The sequence below is a fragment of the Enoplosus armatus genome, chromosome 11, assembly GCF_043641665.1.
Source record: "Enoplosus armatus isolate fEnoArm2 chromosome 11, fEnoArm2.hap1, whole genome shotgun sequence".
Taxonomy (NCBI): domain Eukaryota; kingdom Metazoa; phylum Chordata; class Actinopteri; order Centrarchiformes; family Enoplosidae; genus Enoplosus; species Enoplosus armatus.
In genome coordinates this window covers 24,266,010-24,291,009 of record NC_092190.1, presented here as the reverse complement: position 1 = coordinate 24,291,009, position 25,000 = coordinate 24,266,010, and the positions used below count along the sequence as shown (strand labels likewise).

Sequence of the window (25,000 nt, the reverse complement as noted above, 5' to 3'; positions counted from 1 at the left end):
GCAGGACCAGCAGGACCAACCAGGATGACACGAAGGCGACAGTTAACACGTCACGGAGATTTAATACAAACGATTACTCAGCCACAACATGAAAGGGTTCATATTTCTTAACTGAAGGTTGTAGATCAATACCAGCAGTGATGGAAAGGAACTAAGTATATTTACTCAAGTCCTTAAACATTGTGAGGTACTTCCTGCAGCTTTAGTTACTTTGCAGATTCAGATTATTGCTACAACATATTCACAAACTACCAGCAGAATATACACTAATATCTGTAAAATATATATACATTCATTGAAATTGACCCACATAAAGTATTTCTGATCTGATACCAGCTGCAACATTAGAGTGATGGACTCCTTAAGGGATCCATTATTATAATCCAGTCATATATATATTATTATTTTCACTTTTCTAATTCAGTGTTACTTGTATAATACTTGTAAGTATTTTGATATTAATGTTAAATGCAGGAATATTTGTACACTGTGGTATTACTACTTGAAGTAAAAGATCTGAGTACTTTTCCAGTGACTCAGTAATTAACAGCTGAGAGCTTCGACATGAAGGATAATAATAACATACATGATGGCAAGAAGGCCACAGTACATGGAGTATTTTTAGACTTAAAGCTGCAGTAATCCGTATTTCTCATTAACAATGGATGTACTCAAAGATGATGAATGATGTGGAAGGCTTCACTCATAATCATGAACCCACAGAGAATTATTAGCCAACCCTGGAGTTTCCCTCAGCTTTACGGAGCTTTTTAGCCTTCTTTAGGTCCTTGTATTGGTTTTCAGAACTTCCTGTCTGATTCAGTCTCAGTGTTTCTGATGAAGCCACTGAACTCGAGCTGCTCAGCAGCCGACAGACTCAGAGACCAGCTGCTGAACATAGTGCAGCATTTAGCAGCTACAGAGGTGGAGGAGACCAAACACAGAGCTAACAGAGAGAGAAGATTGGACTTTGTTTCTGTTTAGTTTCACTAAACTCAAAGGATCGGCAGGCTTCAACACAGCCTTCCACAGGCCTCACTCTCAAAGCTTTTCTTCTTCATTAGAACATAAATGAGAGAAAAAAAAAAGCAGTTTATGCACAGTTCAGTCCACACTGAAGAATAATGATGGTTTCTTAAAACTTGAGACACGCTGACATGTTGACATGTTGAAGAGTCAGGAAACACGAGCAGAATGGGAACAAACCTCCAGTTTAGACAAATTTATTTGGAAGATTAAGACCCAAACTGTCAGTAAACATCCTCACAGTTTACGCAGCGATCACAGTGTCAGTCAACCTGTGAAAATATGTCATTTTCATCTTATATGTTGATTTTTGTGTTTTCAGCTTTAAGAGAGACACTGACATTATGAGAAAACATCACATCTGGTTTGTGTTTACACGTCTTTCTTACTTTAGTATAGGAACATTTTATATGCATGTGTAACTGACGCACACTTCAGAGAGAACAGGCAGATGTTAGCTAACCTGTCGACTGCACAAACTGCACGTGATTTTGCAGAAATTGTATAAATCAATAAAAGGTTTTTAAATGATGTCAGTGGTTCAGTGTTTGAAGTTCTTAGACTGTTGCTTTCTATTTTCAGTAGAAGAAGCCTCTTTTTTCCTCTGTGGTGAGTCTGGACAATCACCATGAGACAAGCTGTGGAGGATGGTGAGACACACACACACACACACACACACACACCTGTATCATAATCATATATAGAGGTCATATTATTATAGTCTGTCAATATATATATACACACAATATATATGACCTTGACAGACTGCATTCATTGTTTATTGTCTTACTTGAGTTTGAGAGTCTTGACCCTGAGCTCGAGTCTAAATCTGGACCTGGTCTTAATTTCCATTTAATCTCATCTGAAACCTAATTCAGATGGTATTAGCGTCTCTCTGCGGGGTCACGGCTCCTCATGTTAATCCTGTCTGGACCGAACACGTCTGTTTTTCACCTTCTGCTCGTCCAGAGGAACGTCCAGCCTCAAACATCTGCGGTGATGAAACAATATGAACCGTGTTGTTAACACGTCATGTATCATATCTGATGCACATACATGTATAATCCCCTTTATCTGACCGGAGGCTCACTGTTCATCTGAGTTAGAACTGAAAATATGTACAAATACCACACTGTGAAAGTACTCCACTACAAGTAAAAGTCCTGCATTCAAAACCTTTTTGAAGTAAAAGTATGTAAGTAAAAAATGTACTTAAAGTCCTCATGTAGCAGTAAAACGTTCCCGTCAGTGTTTCTGTTCTCTGATGTTTCTGGATTCATTCGTGTGTCTGTGTCATTTTCCTGCTGTAGATGTTTCAGTTGAGCTCATTTGAAGTACTTTGTATACTGTTGGGTACTTTCATGTACAGCGAGGCATCATATTCTATAAGATCAGCATGTGTTTGTAGGAGGCTTCAATTGGAGGCTGTAATTTACAAAACAAAAGAAATAAAGGTAAAGGGATTGTGTCGCACATAGAGGTGAGGGTTTGCACCATCGTTACATTCAGAGATATGTGGATTGTCCATTCCGCTGCGTGTGGTCTACTGGGAGCGGGTCCGCTGGGAGCGGGTCCACTGGGAGCGGGTCTACTGGGAGCGGGTCCGCTGGGAGCGGGTCTGCTGGGAGCGGGTCTACTGGGAGCAGGTCTACTGGGAGCAGGTCTACTGGGAGCAGGTCTACTGGGAGCGGGTCTGCTGGGAGTGGGTCTGCTGGGAGCAGGTCTACTGGGAGCAGGTCTGATTGTAGAGCCTGACAGCAGCTGGGAGGAAAGACCTGCAGTGTCTCTCCTTCACACAGTGCGGGTGAAGCAGCCTGTCCCTGAAGGAGCTGCCCAGTGCTGCCTGAGTGTCCTGCATGGGGTGGGACATGTTCTCCCTCAGGGATGATAGTTTAGCCATCATCCGCCTTTCTCCCACCACCTCCACTGAGTCCAGGGGGGGCATCCCAGAACAGAGCTGGCCTTCTTAATCAGTCTGTCCAGTTTCTTCCTGTCCCATACATGTGCCCCCTGTGAGGCTCGAACTCCCGACCTTCAGATTGTTATTATTATTATTATTATTATTATTGGACCTTCAGGCATTCAGACTGACGCGCTGCCTACTGCACCAACGAGGCCTGACACATCTGTTGTTTCTGTGTGTGTGTGTGTGTGTGTGTGTGTGTGTGTGCAGGTGTCAGCGAGGTGTTGTCCAGCGTGGTGGAGGACGTCGGTCACGCCGTCCGCAGAAACTTCAGTGGAGCTCAGCTTCTGCACGAACTGCTGAGTGCCCCGTGGCTGCGCGCTCTGCTGAAGGTACGACCCGACTCAACGGCCCTGCAGACGCACCATGTGGACGTCAAGCAGTGACATCATTTCCTGTTTTGTCTCTCCAGATCTATGAGGGCCTGTTGCAGTTCCAGAGGGTGGCACCCAGCCCCTTTCTGCCTTATGCCTCCGGACTCTCATATGAGGTTCATGCACACACACCAATAGGTCACACCAAAGTACACTTTACTCGTTGTCCCTGCAGCCAGTTTCAGGAAAACAGAGGCCGTACAGTTCCCCATCTGATGTGGTGTCTTTTGATTGATTAGCATCTGTATTCCCGTCTGACCGTCTGTCTGTCTGTCCATCAGATCATGACTGCAATACAGAAGGTCCACCGTCCCTCAGCTGAAGCTCGAGAGCTCTACAGCCTGCTCAGCTCCCCACACATCCAGGTCTGTGCGCACATTTAGGAGCTCTTGGTATGACTCATATTTGATGTTCTGTTCTAACACCTGTTACCTGTGTCTCAGGCCCTCCTATCATCCCACGACAGTGTAGCTCAGTCAGACTACGGACCTGTTTTACCCCCTCTGCCTGAGGAGTTGCCTGAGGACGAGGAGGCCATGAGGATCGTTTGTCTGGTGAAGAACAACCAGCCGCTGGTGAGACAGAAGCCCTCTGAGTAGACTGTGATTAGTATCTTAGCAGTAGTAGTGTGTTGTCTAATGGTATATCTTTTGTTTGTAGAGAAGTGAAACTGTCCCGGTGGCGTCTCTGACTGCTGCAGCCAAAATCTGAAATCTGTAGTCTGACTCAAAGGCTCTTTAAGGATGTCTGTTATTTTAGTTTAAAATACTTAAACAAACCTGAAAACGTACCTTATGTATTCTTCTTAGTCCTGAGGAGCAATATTCTCTCTGAAATAATTTGGTGATCTATAACTAATAATTCAACCCCGTTTCCTTGATATAACATTTACATGCTACTAATGTACAACAGCAAATGCGTTTTGTAAGAAATGTAGTGCCGCTCGGATTATTTTACCTGTCAAGTTGTAAAATGTTGATACTATTCCTTTAACCAAAGTGTTTTTGTTGCCGAAACATAACCACACATGGGACTCAGGATGTGAACCCTGGTCTCTGGTGTCAAAGTCCTGCACTAGTTCTACTCTACAGCTTCATACACTAGATAAGAGACATAGTTGAATAATAATTGTTCTCCCTGACCAGATAGAAACTTTTCAGTCATCAGTCATTGTAGTAATTTGGCTGAGGGGTGAGAGAATGAAACCTCAGCAGCCCAACAAGTAAAAATGACCTCATTGATCTGTCACTGCTTACAGATATTTATTTTAATTTCAAGCTACGAGAAAAGATCTTTATCTTATCTTTTGTCCACCAAGAATGGAGAAGAACGTGGAGTGATTCGTAGTCGTTGGAGCAGCCTCCGCCGCCTCACGTTGGAGCGCCTCGTCCCTGTGAGGAGGGCGTGGTCGGGGGAGGAGCTCAGGGCAACTGTAAGTGAAGCCAGGCCTTTGCCCCTCCCCAGAGGACCACAGTCTCGTCCCTTTCTCCCCCGCTATGAGTCAACAGGAAGCTGCTGTTTGTGTCCGCAAACGACAGAGCTTTGGAAGAAAGGGCTCAACCAATCAGCTCCCTCTGTCTTTAGCCCCGCCCCCTGCACTGGTAAGAGGAGGAAGACGGTCAATCACCAGTCATCTGTCCATTTCTTCATTCAGTCATTCTTTGTCCGATCTTTCATCAAGACATCAAATCACAGAAGGAGCAACAGAAACAGTTCTTCCACCAGTGCTCATATTTTAATTTGATTTAAGTGTATCTTTTAATGAGCTCATAGCCATCAATGAACATTGGGGTCCCTCGCCCAGGACGGACAGACAGGAAATAGACCAACATAATCAAATACGATAAAGAAAACTGATAAAAGTCCTAAAAGTGGGACTGATTTCACATTCTTGATAAATACAGGCCCCGTTGTTCACTAATACTGTACATCATGCGGTCCATTCATCCATTCATTCATTCATTCATTCATTCAACCATTTCTGAATTTGCCCATTAATTTGTCCAAAAGTCCATCTTTTGATTCATCCAGAAAATGTGTTCATGTATCAGTTCATCCATCGTGAGTCTTTCAGCTCACAAACGTACTCATTATCCTCATCATCCGTTAGTCACCAAGTTGCTTCGTTGGATTTTGTCTTTTTCATCTCGCCATCATCACGGCTCCTTTACATTTTCCTTCATTGCTGTTCTTTTTCAACGATGTGTGTTTCATTTTTCTGTTGGCACTGATTTTGCCAACTTGTCTTCTTCCGCCTCCCTTCATGGAGTTTCATTTTCAGAGAAACCCAAACACAACGAGGGAGAAGGTGCCTCTACTGGAGGGAGCAGTGATGACTACGCCTACCCTCCTCCCCCAGTCCCAGCTTATAGTCTCAGCCTTCCCAACTCCCCTGTCCCATACAAAAAGAGGGCAACAGGGGGACACTCAAGGAACATCCCTACACCCGGCAGAACCCCCTCTTTTACCGGGATGAACCCTCTTAGAGCCCACACAGCACCTTCCAGTCCTGCTGCTAATCGCTCCACTCGGCAGCAGGGGGTTAGCACTCTCCCCACCCCTGGCAGGCAACATGGGTGTCAAACTGGATTTCACAACAAACGCCAAGAAGAGCCTCTCAATCTTCCCTTGATGATTCACTACTCTACTGCTCCTCGTCACAATGGATGCCAGAACCAACCAAAACAGGCAAGAAAAGAGCAGCGACAACAAAAACTCTGTCAACAACCTCAGCCCCCTGAGCTCACCAAACAGTGCAGCGTGGAAGAGCTCAGGTCCACTGTTCAGACGGTGGCCAGCAGTATTGAGCACGGCACTCAGGACGTTCGCCATCTCGGCCAGAAGATGATGGTTGCAACAGAGATGATCACAGACAGCGTGGAAGAGAACGCCCAGGCACTCAACCTCCTGGCTGAGGTGGTTGACAAGCTCCAGGGGCTCATTGTGGCCAGCAAACACCCCGAGTTGTCACCTCCACGCAGGCCAAAACAGTACCCACCTCCCCCACCTCCTCCAAGGGTCTCCTCAATGTCTCCAAAAGTGGTCCGCAAACCTCCCACTCCCTACCCACGCCACCTCTCTTCTTCCTCTTCTTCTTGCTCCTCCTCTTCGTCCACATCTGTCAGTTCGTGTGCAGATGGTTTCGCAACATTGAGGAGTCCAAAACGAATGAACGGAGGCTCCAAGAGGACGGTGGTGACCTTTGGTGCAACCCACAGGGCGAGTGGTAGTAATGGGCCGGTGAGGCTCAACAATGGAGCCGTTTCTAGAGCTCCTCTGGAGGACCAACAAGACTGTAACAGCACAGGCTGCTTAACAACCAAGAGGAAGAAAAAGAAGAAGTAACCAAACCAAACCAAACTGCCTCCTCTCCTCGTCTACTCTGGCTTTGAAAATAGACTCTGAAACTGACTAAAATATCTCTACTTCTTTAACTTTTCAATCTAACATGTAAATCTTCATCAGCATTTGGATCCCAACTATTAGTTTAATCATACACCTGAAGCAGTTGACACTTGACAGCTGTTTCTTCATCTCTGGATTTATCACTCGAAGGGGGAAAAGCAAAATATTTAAAGGTACAAAGAAATTACATCTTCTTAACCCATGTCTTCCATTTCATCCAGCTATCCTTAAAATTAGGACCACGTCATCGTCTCTCTGTCAATCTTTGCAGTTTCTCTTGTCAGACAGTCTGCCCATATGTTAAGGGTGGGACAAAAATCAAAATGGCAATATGTCATGATACATGTGATGCATTGTTGGTACACATTCGATCAATGCACATAGTAAAGATGAACGCTGAGTCTCAGCCTTTATTTTGCAGCAATGACAGAATTTTGTCTATAATTAGTTAAAAGAAGTTCAGGCCCATCAGATCATTAAGTCTAAGTCTTAGTGTTCAAATCAATGAGACAGTAGGGTGTCATCTGCATAATTATGATGCAAAGGGGAATGCCACTGACTTTACATGTCAAAGTGTTTCCAGGTGTTGTGGAGTTCTACTGCATATGTTTTAAAAGTAGTATAACGCCTTTAGTGTCTCCAGAACTCCACATGTCAAGTCAGTTTTTTCAGTTTATTTACTTATTTTTGCTTTGATTTCATCGGCTGGCTGAAAGTGTGTATGGTGGACGATGTGATTCTGGGACATCAGCTTGTGCTTTCGGCGCTTCCATCATCAGTTGGTTTCATCCCATCCTCCATTTGTACCCCTTCCCAGTTTATATTCCCCTCTGTGTCGCCCCTGTTTACAGAGCGCTGCCGGGATGATGTATTTTTGTAGGCTAACCTGGGAGTTAGCATCGCCCTGGTTCCCTCGACAAAAAAGGGATTTAAAATATAATAGAGAAAATAAACTCTGTGGCAAACAAAAGTTTATGACACTTAAACGTTTTGCTCAGCAAAATAATCTTATATAATCTCAAATTAACGCCACTTTTATGATTTTCGAAGCAGAAATGGAATCACCAGAAGTAAGAAGAAGAACTAACCCACGATCGCATTACTTCAACGTCACCACCACTAAAATTCCAACTTGTAATTTGATTTTGCGGTTTACCTCTTTTACAAAAGCCTTTCCTCTTAGTGTGACCTGATCTAACTAGTGGTCATGGCTGTCAATTGGAAAGTTTTAGTTGGAATAGTTTGTGAGACGAGTATAAAGTATAAAGACGAGGCTGTAAAGGTGGAATAGTGAGTAGACGAGTTTCCGTGTTCGGCGTGAAGATGTTTAATGTCCCTGATAACCGCTGTAGTCTCATTTAGCCACCCGTTAGCAACCGCCTAGCAAAATGTGAGAATCTCTTAAGCTTGTGTTAACCACAGACCTTATTTCAGGCATCGAACCAAAAACCCATTCAAGAAACCCACTGACTTCGAGGCGAGGCGACCGGAAGAGTTAAAATGCTAACTCATGTCCAGGTTTTAGGACTCAATCCTGCAGAACTATCCTAAAGGTGGTAGTCACTGCTGCAGCCACTGGTTGCACAAGGCTGTTAAATTTGGAGTAACTGTCTGTTTGTCAGGGGGCGACTATAAGGAGGGACGAGGAGACAGGAGAGATCTACATCGCCAGGGTGATTCATGGAGGACTGGCCGACCGCAGCGGTGAGATAAAACTGTATTAACTATATATCTGTGTTAACATATACAACATATCAAAGAAGGATTTAACATGTTCAAAATGTGCAATATCATGGCTCAACATGTGTGTGTGTGTGTGTGTGTCCCAGGACTCCTCCATCCTGGTGATCTGTTAGTGGAGGTGAACGGAAACCCTGTGGTGGGTCTGGAGCCAGAACAGGTCATCCAGATACTGGTAGGTATTTCTGCACAATATTAAGCAAATAAGTACATTTAGAAAGATAAGTACATAAGAAGTAGATCCTTTTGTTGTGACGTGTTTGTGGGATTTCTAACTGTGACTGCAGGCGTTCATAGTGATGTACATCTGATTATTAAGAATTAAGAATTATCAGTTGTTTTCTATTTGTTGTATTTGCAGATCAACTCCCAGGGAACGATCCTGTTCAAAGTCATTCCTAATGCAGCTCAGAGCAGCAGCAGCCAGAAGTCGGTAAGATGCATCTGTTTCTCTGTCACGACTAAATACATCTTGAATCACACAGAAATCTACTATCTCTTCATGAGTAATACATATACTGGACACTTAATGTGCAAAATTCAATTTAAAGATAAGTTGGCCAAAACAACACCTATCTTACTCTAAATACTTATTGAAACTGGCAACCTGTCTCCTCAACACAAAGGCATCTATTCACCATTAAAATATAGCAATTAAGCTATTATAAGCTAGTGTATTTATACTTATACTTTGGTATTTAGTGCATCTTATTTCGGCTATAGCAGCAGAGCTTTAAAGAAATAGTGAAACAGTTCTGGAAATACACTTACTGGTATTCGCTGTCTTGCTGAGAGTTAGATGAGACGGTCTGATCTGAAAAGTTACTGGTAACTTTAGCTGTTAAATAAATGTAGTGGAGTAGAAGTATAAAGTAGCATCAAAAGGAAATCCTTAAGTAAAGTACCACAAAATTGTACTTTGTTACCAGTAGAGTTATTGAGTAAATGTACTTACTCTCCACGATTATTTTAGCGTTGTGTTTTTTATTCTGCTGCTTATTGAGTGTCGACCTCGAGCTGCTGCTTATGTTGATAAAGTTGTATTGAAGTGAAATAAAATGCCCTTGTCGGACTCTAAAAGTCTTAAACCAGTTTTACATTTGTTTAAATTGGCATTTGGGAGATTTCCTTTAAGACGTTTCTCTAATCCCTCTCTCTGTCTGTCAGGTGTTCATGAAGGCGATGGTGGACTACTGCCCCCTGCAGGACTCCTCCATCCCCTGTCCGAATGCAGGCATGGCGTTCAGCAGAGGAGACCTGCTGGAGGTGGTCGACCAGTCTGACGGACGTTGGTGGCAGGCCAGGAAGCCGCCCTGCGCCGCGTCCTGCGCTGGTCTGATTCCCTCAGCCAGCATGCTGAAGAGGTGACGCCTCGCAGGCTGCAGTTAGTTCAGATCCTCCCACTGATGACCTGCTGCAGGACCCCGTTCAAGACCGGTCCTCATTCCCAGCTAATCTTAAAGGGCCATACCACTGTTTTAGCCCATTCAATACACATAACATGTTCAATTTAGGATTTCTGAAAAGTGGTCATGGTTTATTTTTTTTTATATCGAGTAAATTCTGAAAGATGAATGGAAAACTTATTATAGAATATTGATATTCAATATATATATGAGAAAAATAAGATTTATATTGGGGACATTATGTGTCCATTTTCAGGTTAATCATTGATTATTAATCATCTGCAAATAATATTCTGGATTAATCAAGTGATCGTTCAGTCAAAAAGTATTTAAATGTCTGGTTCTGGTTCTGGTTCTGACCATCATGCTCTCCCTCTCTCTGCAGTAAACAGAGGGAGCAGTGGTGGTGTCAGCCATTACAGGTTCACACCTGCATCAGACCCTGTGAGGACTCACCACCATCATCATCATCATCACTCACCTGTCACCACACAGATAAAGATGCTTTATTTACTGACGTAACAGTGACAGCGCACCTTAATAAACATACCTGAAACGGTAGTTATTGAAAGAGTTCATAATAGAATACACAGGAGATCATGAAACCACAGCTGGGTTCTCCAAGACGTGAATGTGACTTAAAGACAACCGGAATCACTTTTAACCTCTCTGTTCTCTCTCTGTTCTCTCTCTGTTCTCTCTCTGTTCTCTCTGTTCTCTCTGTTCTCTCTCTGTTCTCTCTGTTTTCTCTCTGTTCTCTCTGTTCTCTCTCTGTTCTCTCTGTTCTCTCTGTTCTCTCTGTTCTCTCTCTGTTCTCTCTGTTCTCTCTGTTCTCTCTGTTCTCTCTCTGTTCTCTCTGTTCTCTCTGTTCTCTCTCTGTTCTCTCTGTTTTCTCTCTGTTCTCTCTGTTCTCTCTCTGTTCTCTCTGTTCTCTCTGTTCTCTCTCTGTTCTCTCTCTGTTCTCTCTCTGTTCTCTCTGTTATCTCTGTTCTCTCTGTTCTCTCTGTTCTCTCTCTGTTCTCTCTGTTCTCTCTCTGTTCTCTCTCTGTTCTCTCTGTTCTCTCTCTGTTCTCTCTGTTATCTCTGTTCTCTCTGTTCTCTCTCTGTTCTCTCTCTGTTCTCTCTCTGTTCTCTCTGTTCTCTCTGTTCTCTCTCTGTTCTCTCTGTTCTCTCTCTGTTCTCTCTGTTCTCTCTCTGTTCTCTCTCTGTTCTCTCTGTTCTCTCTGTTCTCTCTCTGTTCTCTCTGTTCTCTCTCTGTTCTCTCTGTTCTCTCTGTTCTCTCTCTCTGTTCCCTCTGTTCTCTCTCTGTTCTCTCTGTTCTCTCTCTGTTCTCTCTGTTCTCTCTCTGTTCTTTCTGTTCTCTCTCTGTTCTCTCTGTTCTCTCTGTTCTCTCTCTGTTCTCTCTGTTCTCTCTCTGTTCTCTCTCTGTTCTCTCTCTGTTCTCTCTGTTCTCTCTGTTCTCTCTCTGTTCTCTCTCTGTTCTCTCTGTTCTCTCTCTGTTCTCTCTGTTATCTCTGTTCTCTCTGTTCTCTCTGTTCTCTCTCTGTTCTCTCTGTTCTCTCTCTGTTCTCTCTCTGTTCTCTCTCTGTTCTCTCTCTGTTCTCTCTGTTCTCTCTGTTCTCTCTCTGTTCTCTCTCTGTTCTCTCTGTTCTCTCTCTGTTCTCTCTCTGTTCTCTCTGTTCTCTCTCTGTTCTCTCTGTTATCTCTGTTCTCTCTGTTCTCTCTGTTATCTCTCTGTTCTCTCTCTGTTCTCTCTGTTCTCTCTCTGCTCTCTCTGTTCTCTCTGTTCTCTCTGTTCTCTCTGTTCTCTCTCTGTTCTCTCTCTGTTCTCTCTGTTCTCTCTCTGTTCTCTCTCTGTTCTCTCTGTTCTCTCTGTTCTCTCTCTGTTCTCTCTGTTCTCTCTGTTCTCTCTGTTCTCTCTCTCTGTTCTCTCTGTTCTCTCTCTGTTCTCTCTGTTCTCTCTCTGTTCTCTCTGTTCTCTCTCTGTTCTCTCTCTGTTCTCTCTCTGTTCTCTCTGTTCTCTCTCTGTTCTCTCTCTGTTCTCTCTGTTCTCTCTCTCTGTTCTCTCTGTTCTCTCTGTTCTCTCTCTCTGTTCCCTCTGTTCTCTCTCTGTTCTCTCTGTTCTCTCTCTGTTCTCTCTGTTCTCTCTCTGTTCTTTCTGTTCTCTCTCTGTTCTCTCTCTGTTCTCTCTCTGTTCTCTCTCTCTGTTCTCTCTGTTCTCTCTGTTCTCTCTGTTCTCTCTCTCTGTTCTCTCTGTTCTCTTTGTTCTCTCTGTTCTCTCTGTTCTCTCTCTGTTCTCTCTGTTCTCTCTCTGTTCTCTCTCTGTTCTCTCTGTTCTCTCTGTTCTCTCTCTGTTCTCTCTCTGTTCTCTCTGTTCTCTCTGTTCCCTCTGTTCTCTCTCTGTTCTCTCTCTCTGTTCTCTCTCTCTGTTCTCTCTGTTCCCTCTGTTCTCTCTCTGTTCTCTCTGTTCTCTCTCTGTTCTCTCTGTTCCCTCTGTTCTCTCTGTTCTCTCTCTGTTCCCTCTGTTCTCTCTGTTCTCTCTCTGTTCTCTCTCTCTGTTCTCTCTGTTCCCTCTGTTCTCTCTCTGTTCCCTCTGTTCTCTCTCTGTTCTCTCTGTTCTCTCTCTGTTCCCTCTGTTCTCTCTCTGTTCTCTCTCTCTGTTCTCTCTGTTCTCTCTGTTCCCTCTGTTCTCTCTCTGTTCTCTCTGTTCTCTCTCTGTTCTTTCTGTTCTCTCTCTGTTCTCTCTCTGTTCTCTCTGTTCTCTCTCTGTTCTCTCTGTTCTCTCTCTGTTCTCTCTCTGTTCTCTCTCTGTTCTCTCTGTTCTCGCTCTGTACTCTCTGTTCTCTCTGTTCTCTCTCTGTTCTCAGTGACTCTGGCGGATCACGGTGAGGTTACACACCTTCAATATAAGCTCAGTCCAGATCAGATGAGCCTTTATTATTAGATAGATAATAGATAATAGATTTAATAAAACGCAGTACCCACCGCTGGTGTTGTACTTGTACTAGTAGTGAGTACCGTGTCCAGTGAGGTGACGTAGCTGTCATGTGACAGCGGTACGTGACGCCTGACTGTGAACTTCTGTCTGTTCCAGAAGACGACCGATCGCATGCCGAAGACAAACACACCCTAACAGGTAAGACAGGTGAGAGACACGAGGAGAACCACCTGCAGGGATCCTCCTCCGTCAGTGGACTCACTCCTGTCTTTCTCTTCTCCGCAGAGCTGGAGGAAACACGTTTCGGTAGGCGTTCAGACTTCATGTTGCTCATGGAGATACTGAAGATGCTGAAGACACATGTTGATCAGTTTTTGATTCAGCGTTACAGACACAGTCTGTGGAACGTCTCAGTAAGATGCTGTTTCTATGTTCACAAAGACAAGAACACACTGAAGGCCTCAACAGAACCAACAGACATGAACTACAATTAGCATCTAAACAGTTCAATATATTTATCACCACATGAAGGCACATCGTTCACTTCAGTAAAAGTACCTCCACCTATAATATATTATTATTATTATTATTACCTAAGTATTATCAGCTTCATGTGTCAGCAGTAAAAGTATTGGTTCTGCAGCAAAATGACTTGAGTTTTCCTGTTTTCCTCCTTCAGATGCAGCTGACTCTGATATTACTGATGGGATCTACCTGGGTGAGTTAGCTCCATTATGTTACAGTCAGTTAACACACAGAAATAACTGATTACATTGTTTATCAGTGCAATGAGGAAACGTTTGTAATGAACATGTTGGTTGAATGTTTCAGCCAAATGTTCACTGAGAACAATAATGCAAACGAAGCCTTATTAAGCTTCGTGGTGGTTCTGTTCAGCCACCCGCAGCAGAAACGCCCCCTGGTGTCAGTGTCACCTCTTCTGAGTGTGTCAGCAGTTTCATATATTAAAAACTCTTTGTGTTCTTCACGCTCGTCAGCTGGTTTCCGTCGGAGTTTCCGTCTCTGGAGGAGGACGTCCTTCAGGAGGAGACGACAGTCCTGCACCTCCTGCTCACCCAGCAGCAGCGCCCTGTCCACCCCCTACGAGGAGGTGGCTTTGTACCAGCGCCCCCCGCAGGAGAACCACCGCCTCATCATCCTCATCGGTGAGAGAGGACTGTTTGGACTGTACAAGGGGCCTTTAATCTGTACAGCGTCCGACGCGCTCTGTGCTGAGACCCTCGGATGAGGAACAACAGGGAACAACAAACCCCTTCCCTCAGTGACCTCTGACTAGTTTCAGACTCAATCACTAAATCAGATTGCACCATTAAAACCTGAGATTAATTTAATGTGCATACATTTTTAATACAAAGCTCTGTTCTATGTTTCAGTATCTCTGTTGATTTTTAACACCCTGTTTAATTTCTTGGGCCATGGAGGGGTCAACTCCACAAACTCCCCCTGAAAAAGCGCATTTTAAATGCATTGAAAAAGCTTCTTACTTTGAGTGATGGCCCCCGTGTCTCCCCTCTGAACAGGTGCTTCGGGAGTCGGAGTCAGCGAACTGCGGAAAAGACTCATCAAACTGAACCCTTCGACCTTCCAGGGACCCGTACCTCGTATGTGCCCTCCACAAGTCATTTAAAGTGTTTCCCCGCTGGTTCAAATCAGTTCAGTGTTTTACTTTGAGTGGAGGAGAGAAAAAACATATATTTAGTCATTTTCTTTCAGTGTTCACGTGGATTATTATGGGATACATGAACCTGACATTAGAGAAAAGAAGGTCGAGAAAAGACACATTCAGGTTGTTCGGGGGAAACAAAAGACTGAAGACCTGACTGATGATGTCAGGTCACATGACCAGTGAGGAATTACATTTGATTGGCTGTCGCCCTGTTCCTCCAGACACCACCCGTCCAATCAGAGCAGGGGAGCAGACAGGAAGAGAGTACCACTTTGTCACCAAAGAGCTGTTTGAGTACATGGTGTGTAACCACAGGTAGGAGCCTGTCGCCATGTTTCATCTCTGTAATGACTTTATTTTAGATTAGACTTCTACTCACTGTATCGGATCGTATTTCAGTATTATTTATTTCTAATTTTGTACCATTTGCTGTTATTGGATCTGTATCTGTAGCCCTGTTGTGTGTGTGTGTGTGTGTGTGTGTTCAGGTTCATGGAGTACGGCGAGTATAAAGGACACCTGTACGGGACCAGCACCGATGCCGTTGATGAGGTGCTAAAACGAGGACGGATGTGCATCATCGATGTCGAACCACATGTGAGTTTCATTAAGAAGACACTCGGCGCTAACGTCATAGCAACAGGCTCCGGGTCTCCATCAAAGCCTACAAGTGAACTTGTTGACTCCTTCAGAAACTCTGGAGGAAAACTGCAAACTAGCAAACATGGATGAAACCAACGCAGGACTAACGTGTCTCTTTAAATCAGGTCTGAAAGTGTTTAGAAGGAGGGAAATACATTTGACACATTCGACTTTGAGGATGCACACAATGTGTTTGAGTGAGAAACACCTCGTTAGTTTTAAATGAGCTCTTGGTCCCAGATGAGAGCGAATTGGTTACTTTACAACAGTGTTGAACAGGACTGAACCAATCAGAGCTGAGAGCTGTTTATCCAGGTTGTTCTATGATATATATATATATATATAGCCTGTCTGTGGCTCTCAGCTCACAGATGTATAGTTTCATGTAGAAAAAGGCTCAGTCATTTCCTCAAACAGCTGCTCTCTGTAGCGTATCTGTTGGGGACTATTTTCAGCGGCGCATTAATCCAGTGATCCCACATGTGTTTTGCTTTTATTGTCAGAGCATCCAGCCACTGCGGACGAGGAAACTGAAGCCCTACGTGATCTTCATCAAAGCCCCCAGCTCAGACAGACTGAGACAGACCCGGAGAGACGCCCGAATCATCACCAACTACACCGTCAACAGAGCATTCACAGTAAGAGCACGACGCTATCGCAGCTCAGATCACCTTGAAGCAGCTCGCAGATCTGTCGAGGCAGAAAGTCAAACATTAATATTAGTGAAAGAGGAGCAGGAGGAGTCTCTGTATGTTGAGAGTTGTAGTGAAAATACAAAAGCATGCATTCAACACTCAACACAAAGCCTCCTGTTTGTCCTGCTGCAGGAGGATGACTTCGTGGAGCTGGAGGAGGCGTCCCGGCTGATGGAGGCCAAGTACAAGCAGTTTTTCGACAGCGTGCTGGTGAACGACGACCTGCAGGACGCCTGCATGCAGCTCTGCTCCGTCATCCAGGAGGCTCAGGACGAACCACAGTGGATACCCGTCAGCTGGAGCCGGACGCAGGAGTAAAGCAGGAGAGGAGGAGGAGGAGGAGGATGGGGGGGGGGGGCGGATTAGGATGGGAAAGAAAAACTACGAGTGAGAATAAGGAGAGAAAAAAGACGAAGAAGTGTTGGACAAAAGGGGACAATTCTGAGTGAAATACAGAGGAGGGGAGGAAGGAAAGGACGAGGAAACTCTGGATGATGAGACAGACGAGAGGAGAGGGACCAGAAGAGAAGAAGAAGGATGCTATGACGAAGAGGAGGAGAGGAAGACTGAGAGCGTAAAAATGAAGTTTTTCCTGTTTGTCTTCGGAATTTGCACCAAAACTCTTAAATATTTTTCATAATTTTACTGATGACACAGAAGGCAGGAAAGTAAAAAGACCTACTAACTAGTTTAAATACCAACACAAAGGTTAAAACTAGCACCGTCTCACGTTCCCTCGTGTGTTTTTAAAGTTATAATCTTTCAGATTTTCATGAAATCACCTCTATAGGTGAGCTTCAGGTAGAAGTAGACAAGCCTGCGTTACTGCTTCTGTAACTCTGTGATGCATGAAAGAAATTTGTAGACCTGCTTACATGTTGGAAATATAGTCAAAGCCATAAAAATAGAGTTTATAATCTATAGAAAAAACTTTTCTGCTCAAACTTTGGACAAAAACTCAGAAAAGCCGGGATTCAGACGCCTCTGATACTCATGATAACATGTAACATGAGACTTTACGTGCGCTGCAGGACTCCATCCTGCCTCTGAAGACCATCTCACACCGGCAGCTGTACTGAGAGTGAACATGTACATATATGTGCTAATTAAAGATCAAGATAACATCATGTGGCTGCTCGAGTCGTCTTCTCCTCCAATGGTTACTGTAGACACCCCCCCCCCCATGTTTGTCAGGTTAATCCTCCGCAGGACAGATGTAGCTCAGCAGATTTAACAGGAGGATTAGTTTCTTCTCACTGCATCATTCAGCTTCACTGTCATCTATACGAGCAGCAGAGGGTGAGTGGATGTCTAACTGAACACTACAGCTACTGACACGTTGTTTGTAACAACAACCAACGAGAGAGAGAATTATATCTCAAATATTATATAACGACAAATGGAAAGAGTGCTTATGTGTAATGTATTTGATTTAATAAATGTTCTGAAACTGTCAGGTTGACATGGTGTTTTACCCTTTTTGCACAGCGTTGCCTTGGTGGGGGGGGGGGGGGGTCATTGATCTTTTATCAGTGAGCCTAAAACTTCAAAATATCTTGAATTTAAAGTTCAGTAAAGTTAATCATTATTCCAGTTGCAAACTCCAGGCTGTGTGTGTGTGTGTGTGTGTGTGTGTGTCTAAGAGGATTCACAGTGTGTGACCTGGTTTCTGTGTGTGAAGGTCTCACCTTCGACCTGTTGACCTCAGACAGAACCAACACACCTGCTCAGAGTCTGCAGCAGCCATGATGAAGCTTTGTGATTTTGCTACACAGAACTACATTCAATAATTTCATAATTTAAGTTTATAAATGTGTCCTACTATATATATCAGTCTGTGCAGGCTCAGTATTTACCTGAGGGGTAGATCTGCTCTGGTGGTCTTAAATATGATGTAGTTTGAGTTGAAGGAGAGCCAGACGCTCAGAGGACAGCATCATCTGCATAAAACAGGACATTTTAAGTCGAATGAGATGATGTTGAGATCATATTGCACTAAAGCTGCCTCAGTACATCACGTGTTCTCACGTTTAAGATGAGAGGTGATCTGTTCCTCAGAGCAGACCCTTGGACCGGCTAACTGTCATACCCCACCTGTGAATACTGGACTTGACAGACCTCCTTCCTGCACTGTACAAACCTCAAAGGACATTAAACCTTGAATATCTCGTCCCATTAGAGGAATTTAAACTTTACATTTTGAACAGTTTAGAGGTGTGTGATCTTTTCTTTATGCTCATTCGTTGTAGTCTTATCTCTGGTCTGTTTCTCCTGCTGGACTCAGGTCTGTCTTGATCTTGATCCTGGTGAGAGTATCTAATTAAATACAGGTGATAATAAGCCTCAGACAGACCTGGTTTAGTTTCTGGATGAGCGGCAGAGTAAAGAGTGACTGGATCTGCTGAAGAAAAGCCTGGAAGGAAAGCAGCTGAAGGATTAGCATCCATGGCTACTTTGGAGCACTGCCAGCAGGTGACATCACAGCTGATCAACCAACCACAAAGCTCCCAGAGGTTGTCAGGGCTCAGCACATGATCCACCTGTCACTCTAAACCCCGGGACGAGTCTCAAAGCTGCAAACGAGCCTCCTCCCTCCTGTGTTCCTCCTTTCTGCTGCTCCACATCTCCTCACATTGGATTCATGCTTCAAGTCTTCATTTAAAGATTTGAACGTCCAGCAGTCATCTTGAATCCACCTTTTTGGATTAAACAAGAGCAGAAGACAGAGAAATAAAGGGGAGGGGGGTGAGTTTTGATGCTGAGGCTCACCCTAAGACACTTTCCCTCAGCCTGATAAGATCAGAGACAGAAGGCGAGGCGGTGATCGTCTGCAGTGTCTCTTCACAGCCGCAGGCCGAGTCAGCTGCACAGGTGAGCGCTGATACTGATTCACTGAAATACACCTGTAAATACCTTTTGAAAGACGTGCTTGGTAAAGAAATAGCTGCTCTTTATGACAGAAAGAAGGTGCAAAATTAGAAAAACAAAGACTTTAATTAGGTCATCGAGCCAAAGTAACAAACCAAAGTGAAGTTATAATTTAGCAAATTTAAGCTAATTTTGATTAATATGTTTTCTTTCATTTGTCTGAGAGCAAACAGTCTTTCATGCTGCAGCATACCGTTTATGTTTTGCATATTTTGGAGAGATTTGTACTTTGATTGTGGGAATATTTATTCTGTTTTAAGGAAAACTGTGTTACCATGCACTCTTCCTCCTGTGGGAAGCTTCCACTATGTAGAGCTTCCATGCACCACTAGAACTAAAAGTTACATGAATATGAACATTTAATGTGTGTGATCGATTACACTCTTTTCAGTCATTGTGGTCATTTCCAGAAAGAATATCCTGTCGCAGAAGTAAACTACTGAAACCTTAAAAATATGGAGTCTTCTGACCTTTGAAGCCGTCCAACAGTTTAATAAATCCTTAAAAACTTCATGTCCAAATTCATTGCAAAGGTCACTGATCACAAATAGTCATTTAGGTGGATCACCGTGTAGCAGGTGGATGTTAAAGCAACGTATAGTTAAGTGTTTCCTGATCTGTCGGCAGGACGATATCTTTTGTTTGTGTTAAAAATCACTGTTTTATGGTTAAGGTTTGGTTAGGTTTAGGGAAACATCATGGTTTAGCTTAAAATAAGTACTTAGTTCAGGTTTTAACCTTTTTATTGCAGCGATATGTATTTTAGTGTGGCGGTGTCGCTCTGCTCACGCCTCTGACTGCCTCTGAGCTCACAAACCCCCCCGGCCGAGCCTGAGATACACAACATTTAATGAACATGAACACATTTTAAAAGAAATATTCAAAATGCCTGTACAACTAAAGGTTAATGCAGGAGGAGCCTGGGGAGGTGGAGGGAGAGGTGTAGCAGAACTCAGGGTTCCTGAATGCAGACTGAAGGTTTACATGGACCTGTTGTGGGAGATGCTGCAGGTCGTGGACATCCATGATTAGAGGGTGTTTAGAACATGTCGAATGAACGGTGGTGTCCCGTGTTAAAGTCTGATGTTCAGACACATCTGTCCACCAGAAGCCCCTCGTCTGTGGACAGCGTCTCTCCTCCGTGCTGTCGTTGGTCTTCAGAGGACAGTCTTGCCACATGGTAACAGGAGGTCATATGAGGGGGAAGACAGTAATGTCCCTGATGGTCTCTGATGGTGTCCACTGACTCCTGGTCAGTGACCTTTGACCTCCAATGTTCCTCTCTGATCTGGTCTTCATGGTGTCACAGCGTAGCTCTTAAGGTGTTGAATGGTTTGTGGTAGGTGCTGTGTCCTTGTGACTTGAAGACACTGCCTAGATGTCCCAACGGGGTGTTTTTGGTGGTCCTCTGGGATTTAGTGTCCCTTATGGTTTTACGTCAGAGCGGGATTGTCATCATTCACTCCGTGGTGTTCACATTCTTAATGTTCTCTGGCTTTTAGTGGAGAGGAGGGTGTGCTCTAAAACCAGACCAGCAGGTGTCCGTTGCACTTTTCATTGAGTGACTGATATTCTAAAAACATTTTATACCTAAAGAAATAGTTTGATATTTTCAGAAATAAACTTACAGGCTTTCTTGATGAGAATTAGATGAGAAGATTGATACCACACTCATGGTACATTCAGCAGCCAGCTAGCTTAGCTTAGCTTAGCATAAAGGCTGGAAACAGGGGAAACTGCTAGCCTGGCTCTGTATAAAGGTAACTAAATCCACTTAATAGCACCTCTAAAGCTCATTAATTGTAGTAAGTGGTTTGACAGGGGGGTGATATGCTTTTCATTAAGCCAAGTTCATTCTCACTTGGACAAACCAACCACAATAAGAACACAGGAGACTGTAGCTTTGGTCTGTTAATTGCAGGATTAATGGTTTGATCCTCTTGTTCAAAGTGTCCAGGAGCAAGACACTGAAACCCAAAGTAAGACAGCTTTTGAAACGTTCAGATGAAGACAAATGACAAACCAAAGTTGAGGTTACTTTGGTTTTAGTGTGCAACAGTGAGTTCATTAACATACATCACCCTGACCTCTATACCAGGAACACAGAACCCATCATTTACTAATGTGTGCTGACACACTGCAGGACTAGACAACAAAGCAGAGGTCTCCTTTAAGATAAGTCTTTGTTGTGTGTTTCCTGAGGGTTTGTTCCTCCACCTGTCCTCAGAGCTCAGACTAATCCAATGATCTCAAACAGGCATCGCCATCCGGCCACTGCGACATCCTCGTCAAACGTTAATTAACTGACCTAAATAGAAAACTCTCAAGAGGGAAAGAGTTGATTGCATTTTATTCACATGACGTCATTTTGAACCTCTCACAGAGACACGTCACCATGCCAACCGTCAAGAGCAAGAAGAAGAAGCCGAAGAAGGAGGTCAACGATGGAGAGGAGCAGGGAGAAGGTAAGAGGAGTCCACACACAACTCTCTATTCGCTTCTACTCTAGTTCATCCTATTCTATCATGTTCCTCTGCAGTGGGTCTGGAGGTCGAGATGGAGGAGGTGACCCATAGGAGCCACTCTGACAGCAGAGACCCTTTGACCCCAGAGCCGCAAGATCCAGCACCACAGAAGAAGAAGAAAAAGAAGAAGGCGCCTACTATCGGTAGCACCACTGCACCAGCTGTTGCTCATGATACCTCTTAAACCAAAGAAAGAACCCGTGTTCACTGTTAGATGAACTGTCCCCCTCCACCACCACCAGTATTGTTCTCAGACCAGTACCACCACCTCCAGTCTGTTTCAACACAACTGGCCTTCTTGGCTGGTGGGAAGCCAACAGGGTTCTTAGACCACAGTGTGTAGAGATAATGTGACATCGTGGAGCCCCCCCACGGTCCAGCCAGTTTGAGAGAGGGGGCGCTGTTTGGTTTCACTTCGTGAGTGCAAGGACAGAGGTTAACGCTGGAAACATAAATTGCACATTTGTCCACAAAGTTGTTAATTTAGCAGCGTTTTATCAAACGCTTTACTGTCATTAAGACTCTGCAGTCACGCCAGTGACTCTGTGAGCTAAACGTGTCAGCATGCTAACATGCTCACGATGTTTAGCATAAGTAGTGTTTACCATGTCCACCATCTTAAATGGTCTTGTTAACATGCTAACATTTGTTAATTAGTACAAAACACAAAGTGCAGCTGAGGCTGATGGGAATGTCATTAATTGTAAATATAAACCAAAGTAGTTAAAGTAAATTAGAGTGAAATGTCGACCTGCTGGTGGCGCTAGATGAAGTCATTAGCTTTCATTTCATCACAATCCATCCAACGGTTGGAACAGGTTCCAGTGTTCAGTGCAGTGCTGCATGTTGATGATAAACCTTCATCTTCAAAGCTGTCATGTTTGGTTACGTCAGATCAGGAAGCAGAGCACGCCGACATCCCCAACGGTAACATGGACGAGCCGGTGATGGACGGAGAGGAACCGACTGTCGCTGTGACCAGAAAGACCAAAAGGAAGAAGTGAGTGACAGCAGGAAGTTAACTAACCACTTGAAACCAGAGTATCGGACACATGAAGACCGAAGCTGTACGTAGCTTTAAAAGCCTCTGTCTTATGTCACATGTCAGGAAGACGAAGGCGACGGAGCACCACAGCAACGACCTGGGGGCCGAAGACGACGACATCATCACAGACGCCCAGTCCCCCATCCCCCAGCACTCCCTGTTCTCTGCCCCCCACGGACACAGCCAGCCGGTGGGGAAGGTCTTCGTGGAGAGGAACAGTGAGTGTGGTGATGGTTATCTTCCAACAATAACAACAAACACAAAAACAAAGGATCATTAAGAGCAAAAGCACTTCATTTATTGTTGTAACAAACTTGTTCTGTGTAAACGGAGCTTAGCTGATATTACATACATTCACCTGACCAATCAGATCTCTTTCCACACTCTGGCTGTTTGGTCAGTTTGACTTGTAATAATGTTAAAAACAGCTGTGTGTGTGTGTGTGTGTGTGTGTGTGTGTGTGTGTGTGCAGGGCGTTTCCAGGCAGAGCGGGTTGAACAGCTCCGACACTCAGAGCTGATGGACGACTACATGGACCCCAGACAGATCTGGACCACCAGAGATGTCGCTATGAGGGTCCACAGCGGCTTCAGGTCCGCACACACGGATGGAGTAACCACTACATGGCTCACAACAACCTTTATCCTGAACTTAACCTAAAACCAAGTCCTACACTACATTTAATGATTTACAGTGTGGGGACCTGCTTTCTGTCCCCACATTGTGACACAGATTTAACAGACTTAAGTTTTACATCATTAAAACTCATCAGGTGACTGTTTTTCAAGTTTAGTTCGGTTAACTCGCATGTTTAAGGCATTTTAGGTTGAACCACGTGAAAATGCTTTACAGTGTAGAGTCTGCAGCTGGCTCACATGTGGTCTTGACTCGTACCTTCAGTCTCACTGTTTGTCAGAGTGTGTTTGAGGCTGATCAGTCACACGTCATCCTCATGTGTCATAAAACAAAACAGAAAAGGTCATGACATGTTTCTCGCTGTTGCAGTCCAGGTTGAATCATTTACACGATACAAACACAGTGTTATTTAACTGTTGACCAGGTGTGTGTTTGAGGCGTCCAGGAGCCAGCCAATCAGAAACCACTGTACATTATTAGATAACTTGTCTTGTTGTCCTGTGGTGTGTGTTCGTTCTGCCTCGGCAGGGTGATCGGTCTGTTCTCTCACGGCTTCCTGGCGGGCTACGCGGTGTGGAACATCATTGTTGTGTACGTGTTGGCGGGCGAGCAGATGACCACGCTGCCCAACCTGCTGCAGCAGTACCACCTGCTGGCCTACCCAGCTCAGTCTCTGCTCTACCTGCTGCTGGCCATCAGCACCGTATCGGCATTCGACAGGTCTGTGTGTGTGTGTGTGTGTGTGTGTGTGTGTGTGTGTGTGTGTGTGTGTGTGTGTCGCTGCACACCAGTACTATGAAACCAAATACTAACTTGTAACAGCTAACACTGCACATGGTGCTGGAAGAAAAGTCGGCTAAACTCAGAGAATAATGATATAATATAATCCAACTCCACCAACTGCAAAACAGACCGTAAGTTCACCCGTAAGAGAAGCAGGCTCTGTTCATCAGTGGTGGAAGAAGTATTCAGAACCTTAACGAAGTAGAAGTATTTAAGTATTTAAGTATTATCAGTATGAAAGTAAAAGTGTTCATGTAGCAGTAAAATGTTCCCGTCGGTGTTTCTGGATTCATTCATGTGTCTGTGTCATTTTCCTGCTGTAGATGTTTCAGGTTGAGCTCATTTGAAGTACTTTATATACTGTTGGGTACTTTCATGTACAGCGAGGCATCATATTCTATAAGATCAGCATGTTCCAGCTGATCCTAGGAGGCTTTAAATAGTTTATTTAGCTGAAGAAGAAGGAGGAGATACATGGTTTTCACTGGACAGGAAGGGGATGAAAAGCTGTCAGACAGACGTAGTGCAGCTCTGTGTTGGTTCTCACCTGCAGGGTCAACCTGGCCAAGGCCTCCATGGCTCTGAGAGGCTTCCTCACCCTGGACCCTGCTGCTCTGGCTTCTTTCTGTGAGTGAGACGAGACAGAGGCAGGACGGTGATGATGGTGATGATGATGATGATGGTGATGATGGTGATGTGTGTTATAACAACTCATCTCTTTGTGTTCAGTATATTTCATAGCCCTGATCCTGTCCCTCAGTCAGCAAATGACCAGCGATCGCATCAACCTTTATCCCACAGCCAACGAGACTCTGTGGTGAGACCTTGTTGTTGCGTTGCGTTGTGTTGCGTTGTGTTGTGTTGCGTTGCGTTGCGTTGCGTTGCGTTGCGTTGCGTTGTACTTACCCTCACGTCCTCCAGGCCTCCAGGTTCAGAGCAGCAGATCCTGCGGCCGTGGATCGTAGTGAACCTGGTGGTGGCGCTGTTGGTGGGCCTGGCCTGGGCTGTCGTCTCCACACGGCCGGACATCGACTATACAGAAGGTGGGTGGAGGCAGTCTGACTGTGAGCAGCTCTCGGTGACTCAGGATCATCTGGACCTGCTGGACCTGCTGTTAGAGATAAAAGGCTTTGTGAATCAGACCAACAACGTAGGAGTTTGTCCTAAACTCAGCCCGTTAGGAGCTACTTTCAGCCTCAGGATGTTT

At 44.5% G+C, this 25,000-nt stretch overlaps 2 protein-coding genes across 2 annotated transcripts in view; both read left to right on the top strand.

Moving 5' to 3' along the window:
• Positions 1 to 1,654: 1,654 nt before the first annotated feature.
• On the top strand, positions 1,655 to 16,194 carry LOC139292699 (MAGUK p55 subfamily member 4-like). The gene is made up of 19 exons (XM_070915063.1): positions 1,655 to 1,676; positions 3,200 to 3,321; positions 3,402 to 3,479; positions 3,645 to 3,728; positions 3,807 to 3,938; positions 8,391 to 8,472; positions 8,598 to 8,683; positions 8,870 to 8,941; positions 9,676 to 9,872; positions 10,300 to 10,358; positions 12,782 to 12,799; positions 13,009 to 13,158; positions 13,532 to 13,570; positions 13,851 to 14,018; positions 14,394 to 14,474; positions 14,761 to 14,854; positions 15,028 to 15,136; positions 15,685 to 15,819; positions 16,009 to 16,194. The coding sequence occupies exons 1-19, from the start codon at positions 1,655 to 1,657 to the stop codon at positions 16,192 to 16,194; spliced, it is 1,914 nt and encodes a 637-aa protein (XP_070771164.1).
• A 5,005-nt stretch (positions 16,195 to 21,199) lies between these two features.
• The window catches only part of LOC139292657 (transmembrane protein 237A-like), a 4,251-nt gene continuing 450 nt past the window's right edge, over positions 21,200 to 25,000 (top strand). Inside the window, exons 1-9 of the mRNA XM_070915019.1 lie at positions 21,200 to 21,269; positions 21,344 to 21,472; positions 22,224 to 22,329; positions 22,438 to 22,592; positions 22,847 to 22,967; positions 23,539 to 23,730; positions 24,347 to 24,420; positions 24,523 to 24,610; positions 24,715 to 24,836. Of these exons, the coding sequence (XP_070771120.1) occupies positions 21,200 to 21,269; positions 21,344 to 21,472; positions 22,224 to 22,329; positions 22,438 to 22,592; positions 22,847 to 22,967; positions 23,539 to 23,730; positions 24,347 to 24,420; positions 24,523 to 24,610; positions 24,715 to 24,836 (1,057 nt within the window). The remainder of the gene's footprint in view (positions 21,270 to 21,343; positions 21,473 to 22,223; positions 22,330 to 22,437; positions 22,593 to 22,846; positions 22,968 to 23,538; positions 23,731 to 24,346; positions 24,421 to 24,522; positions 24,611 to 24,714; positions 24,837 to 25,000) is intronic.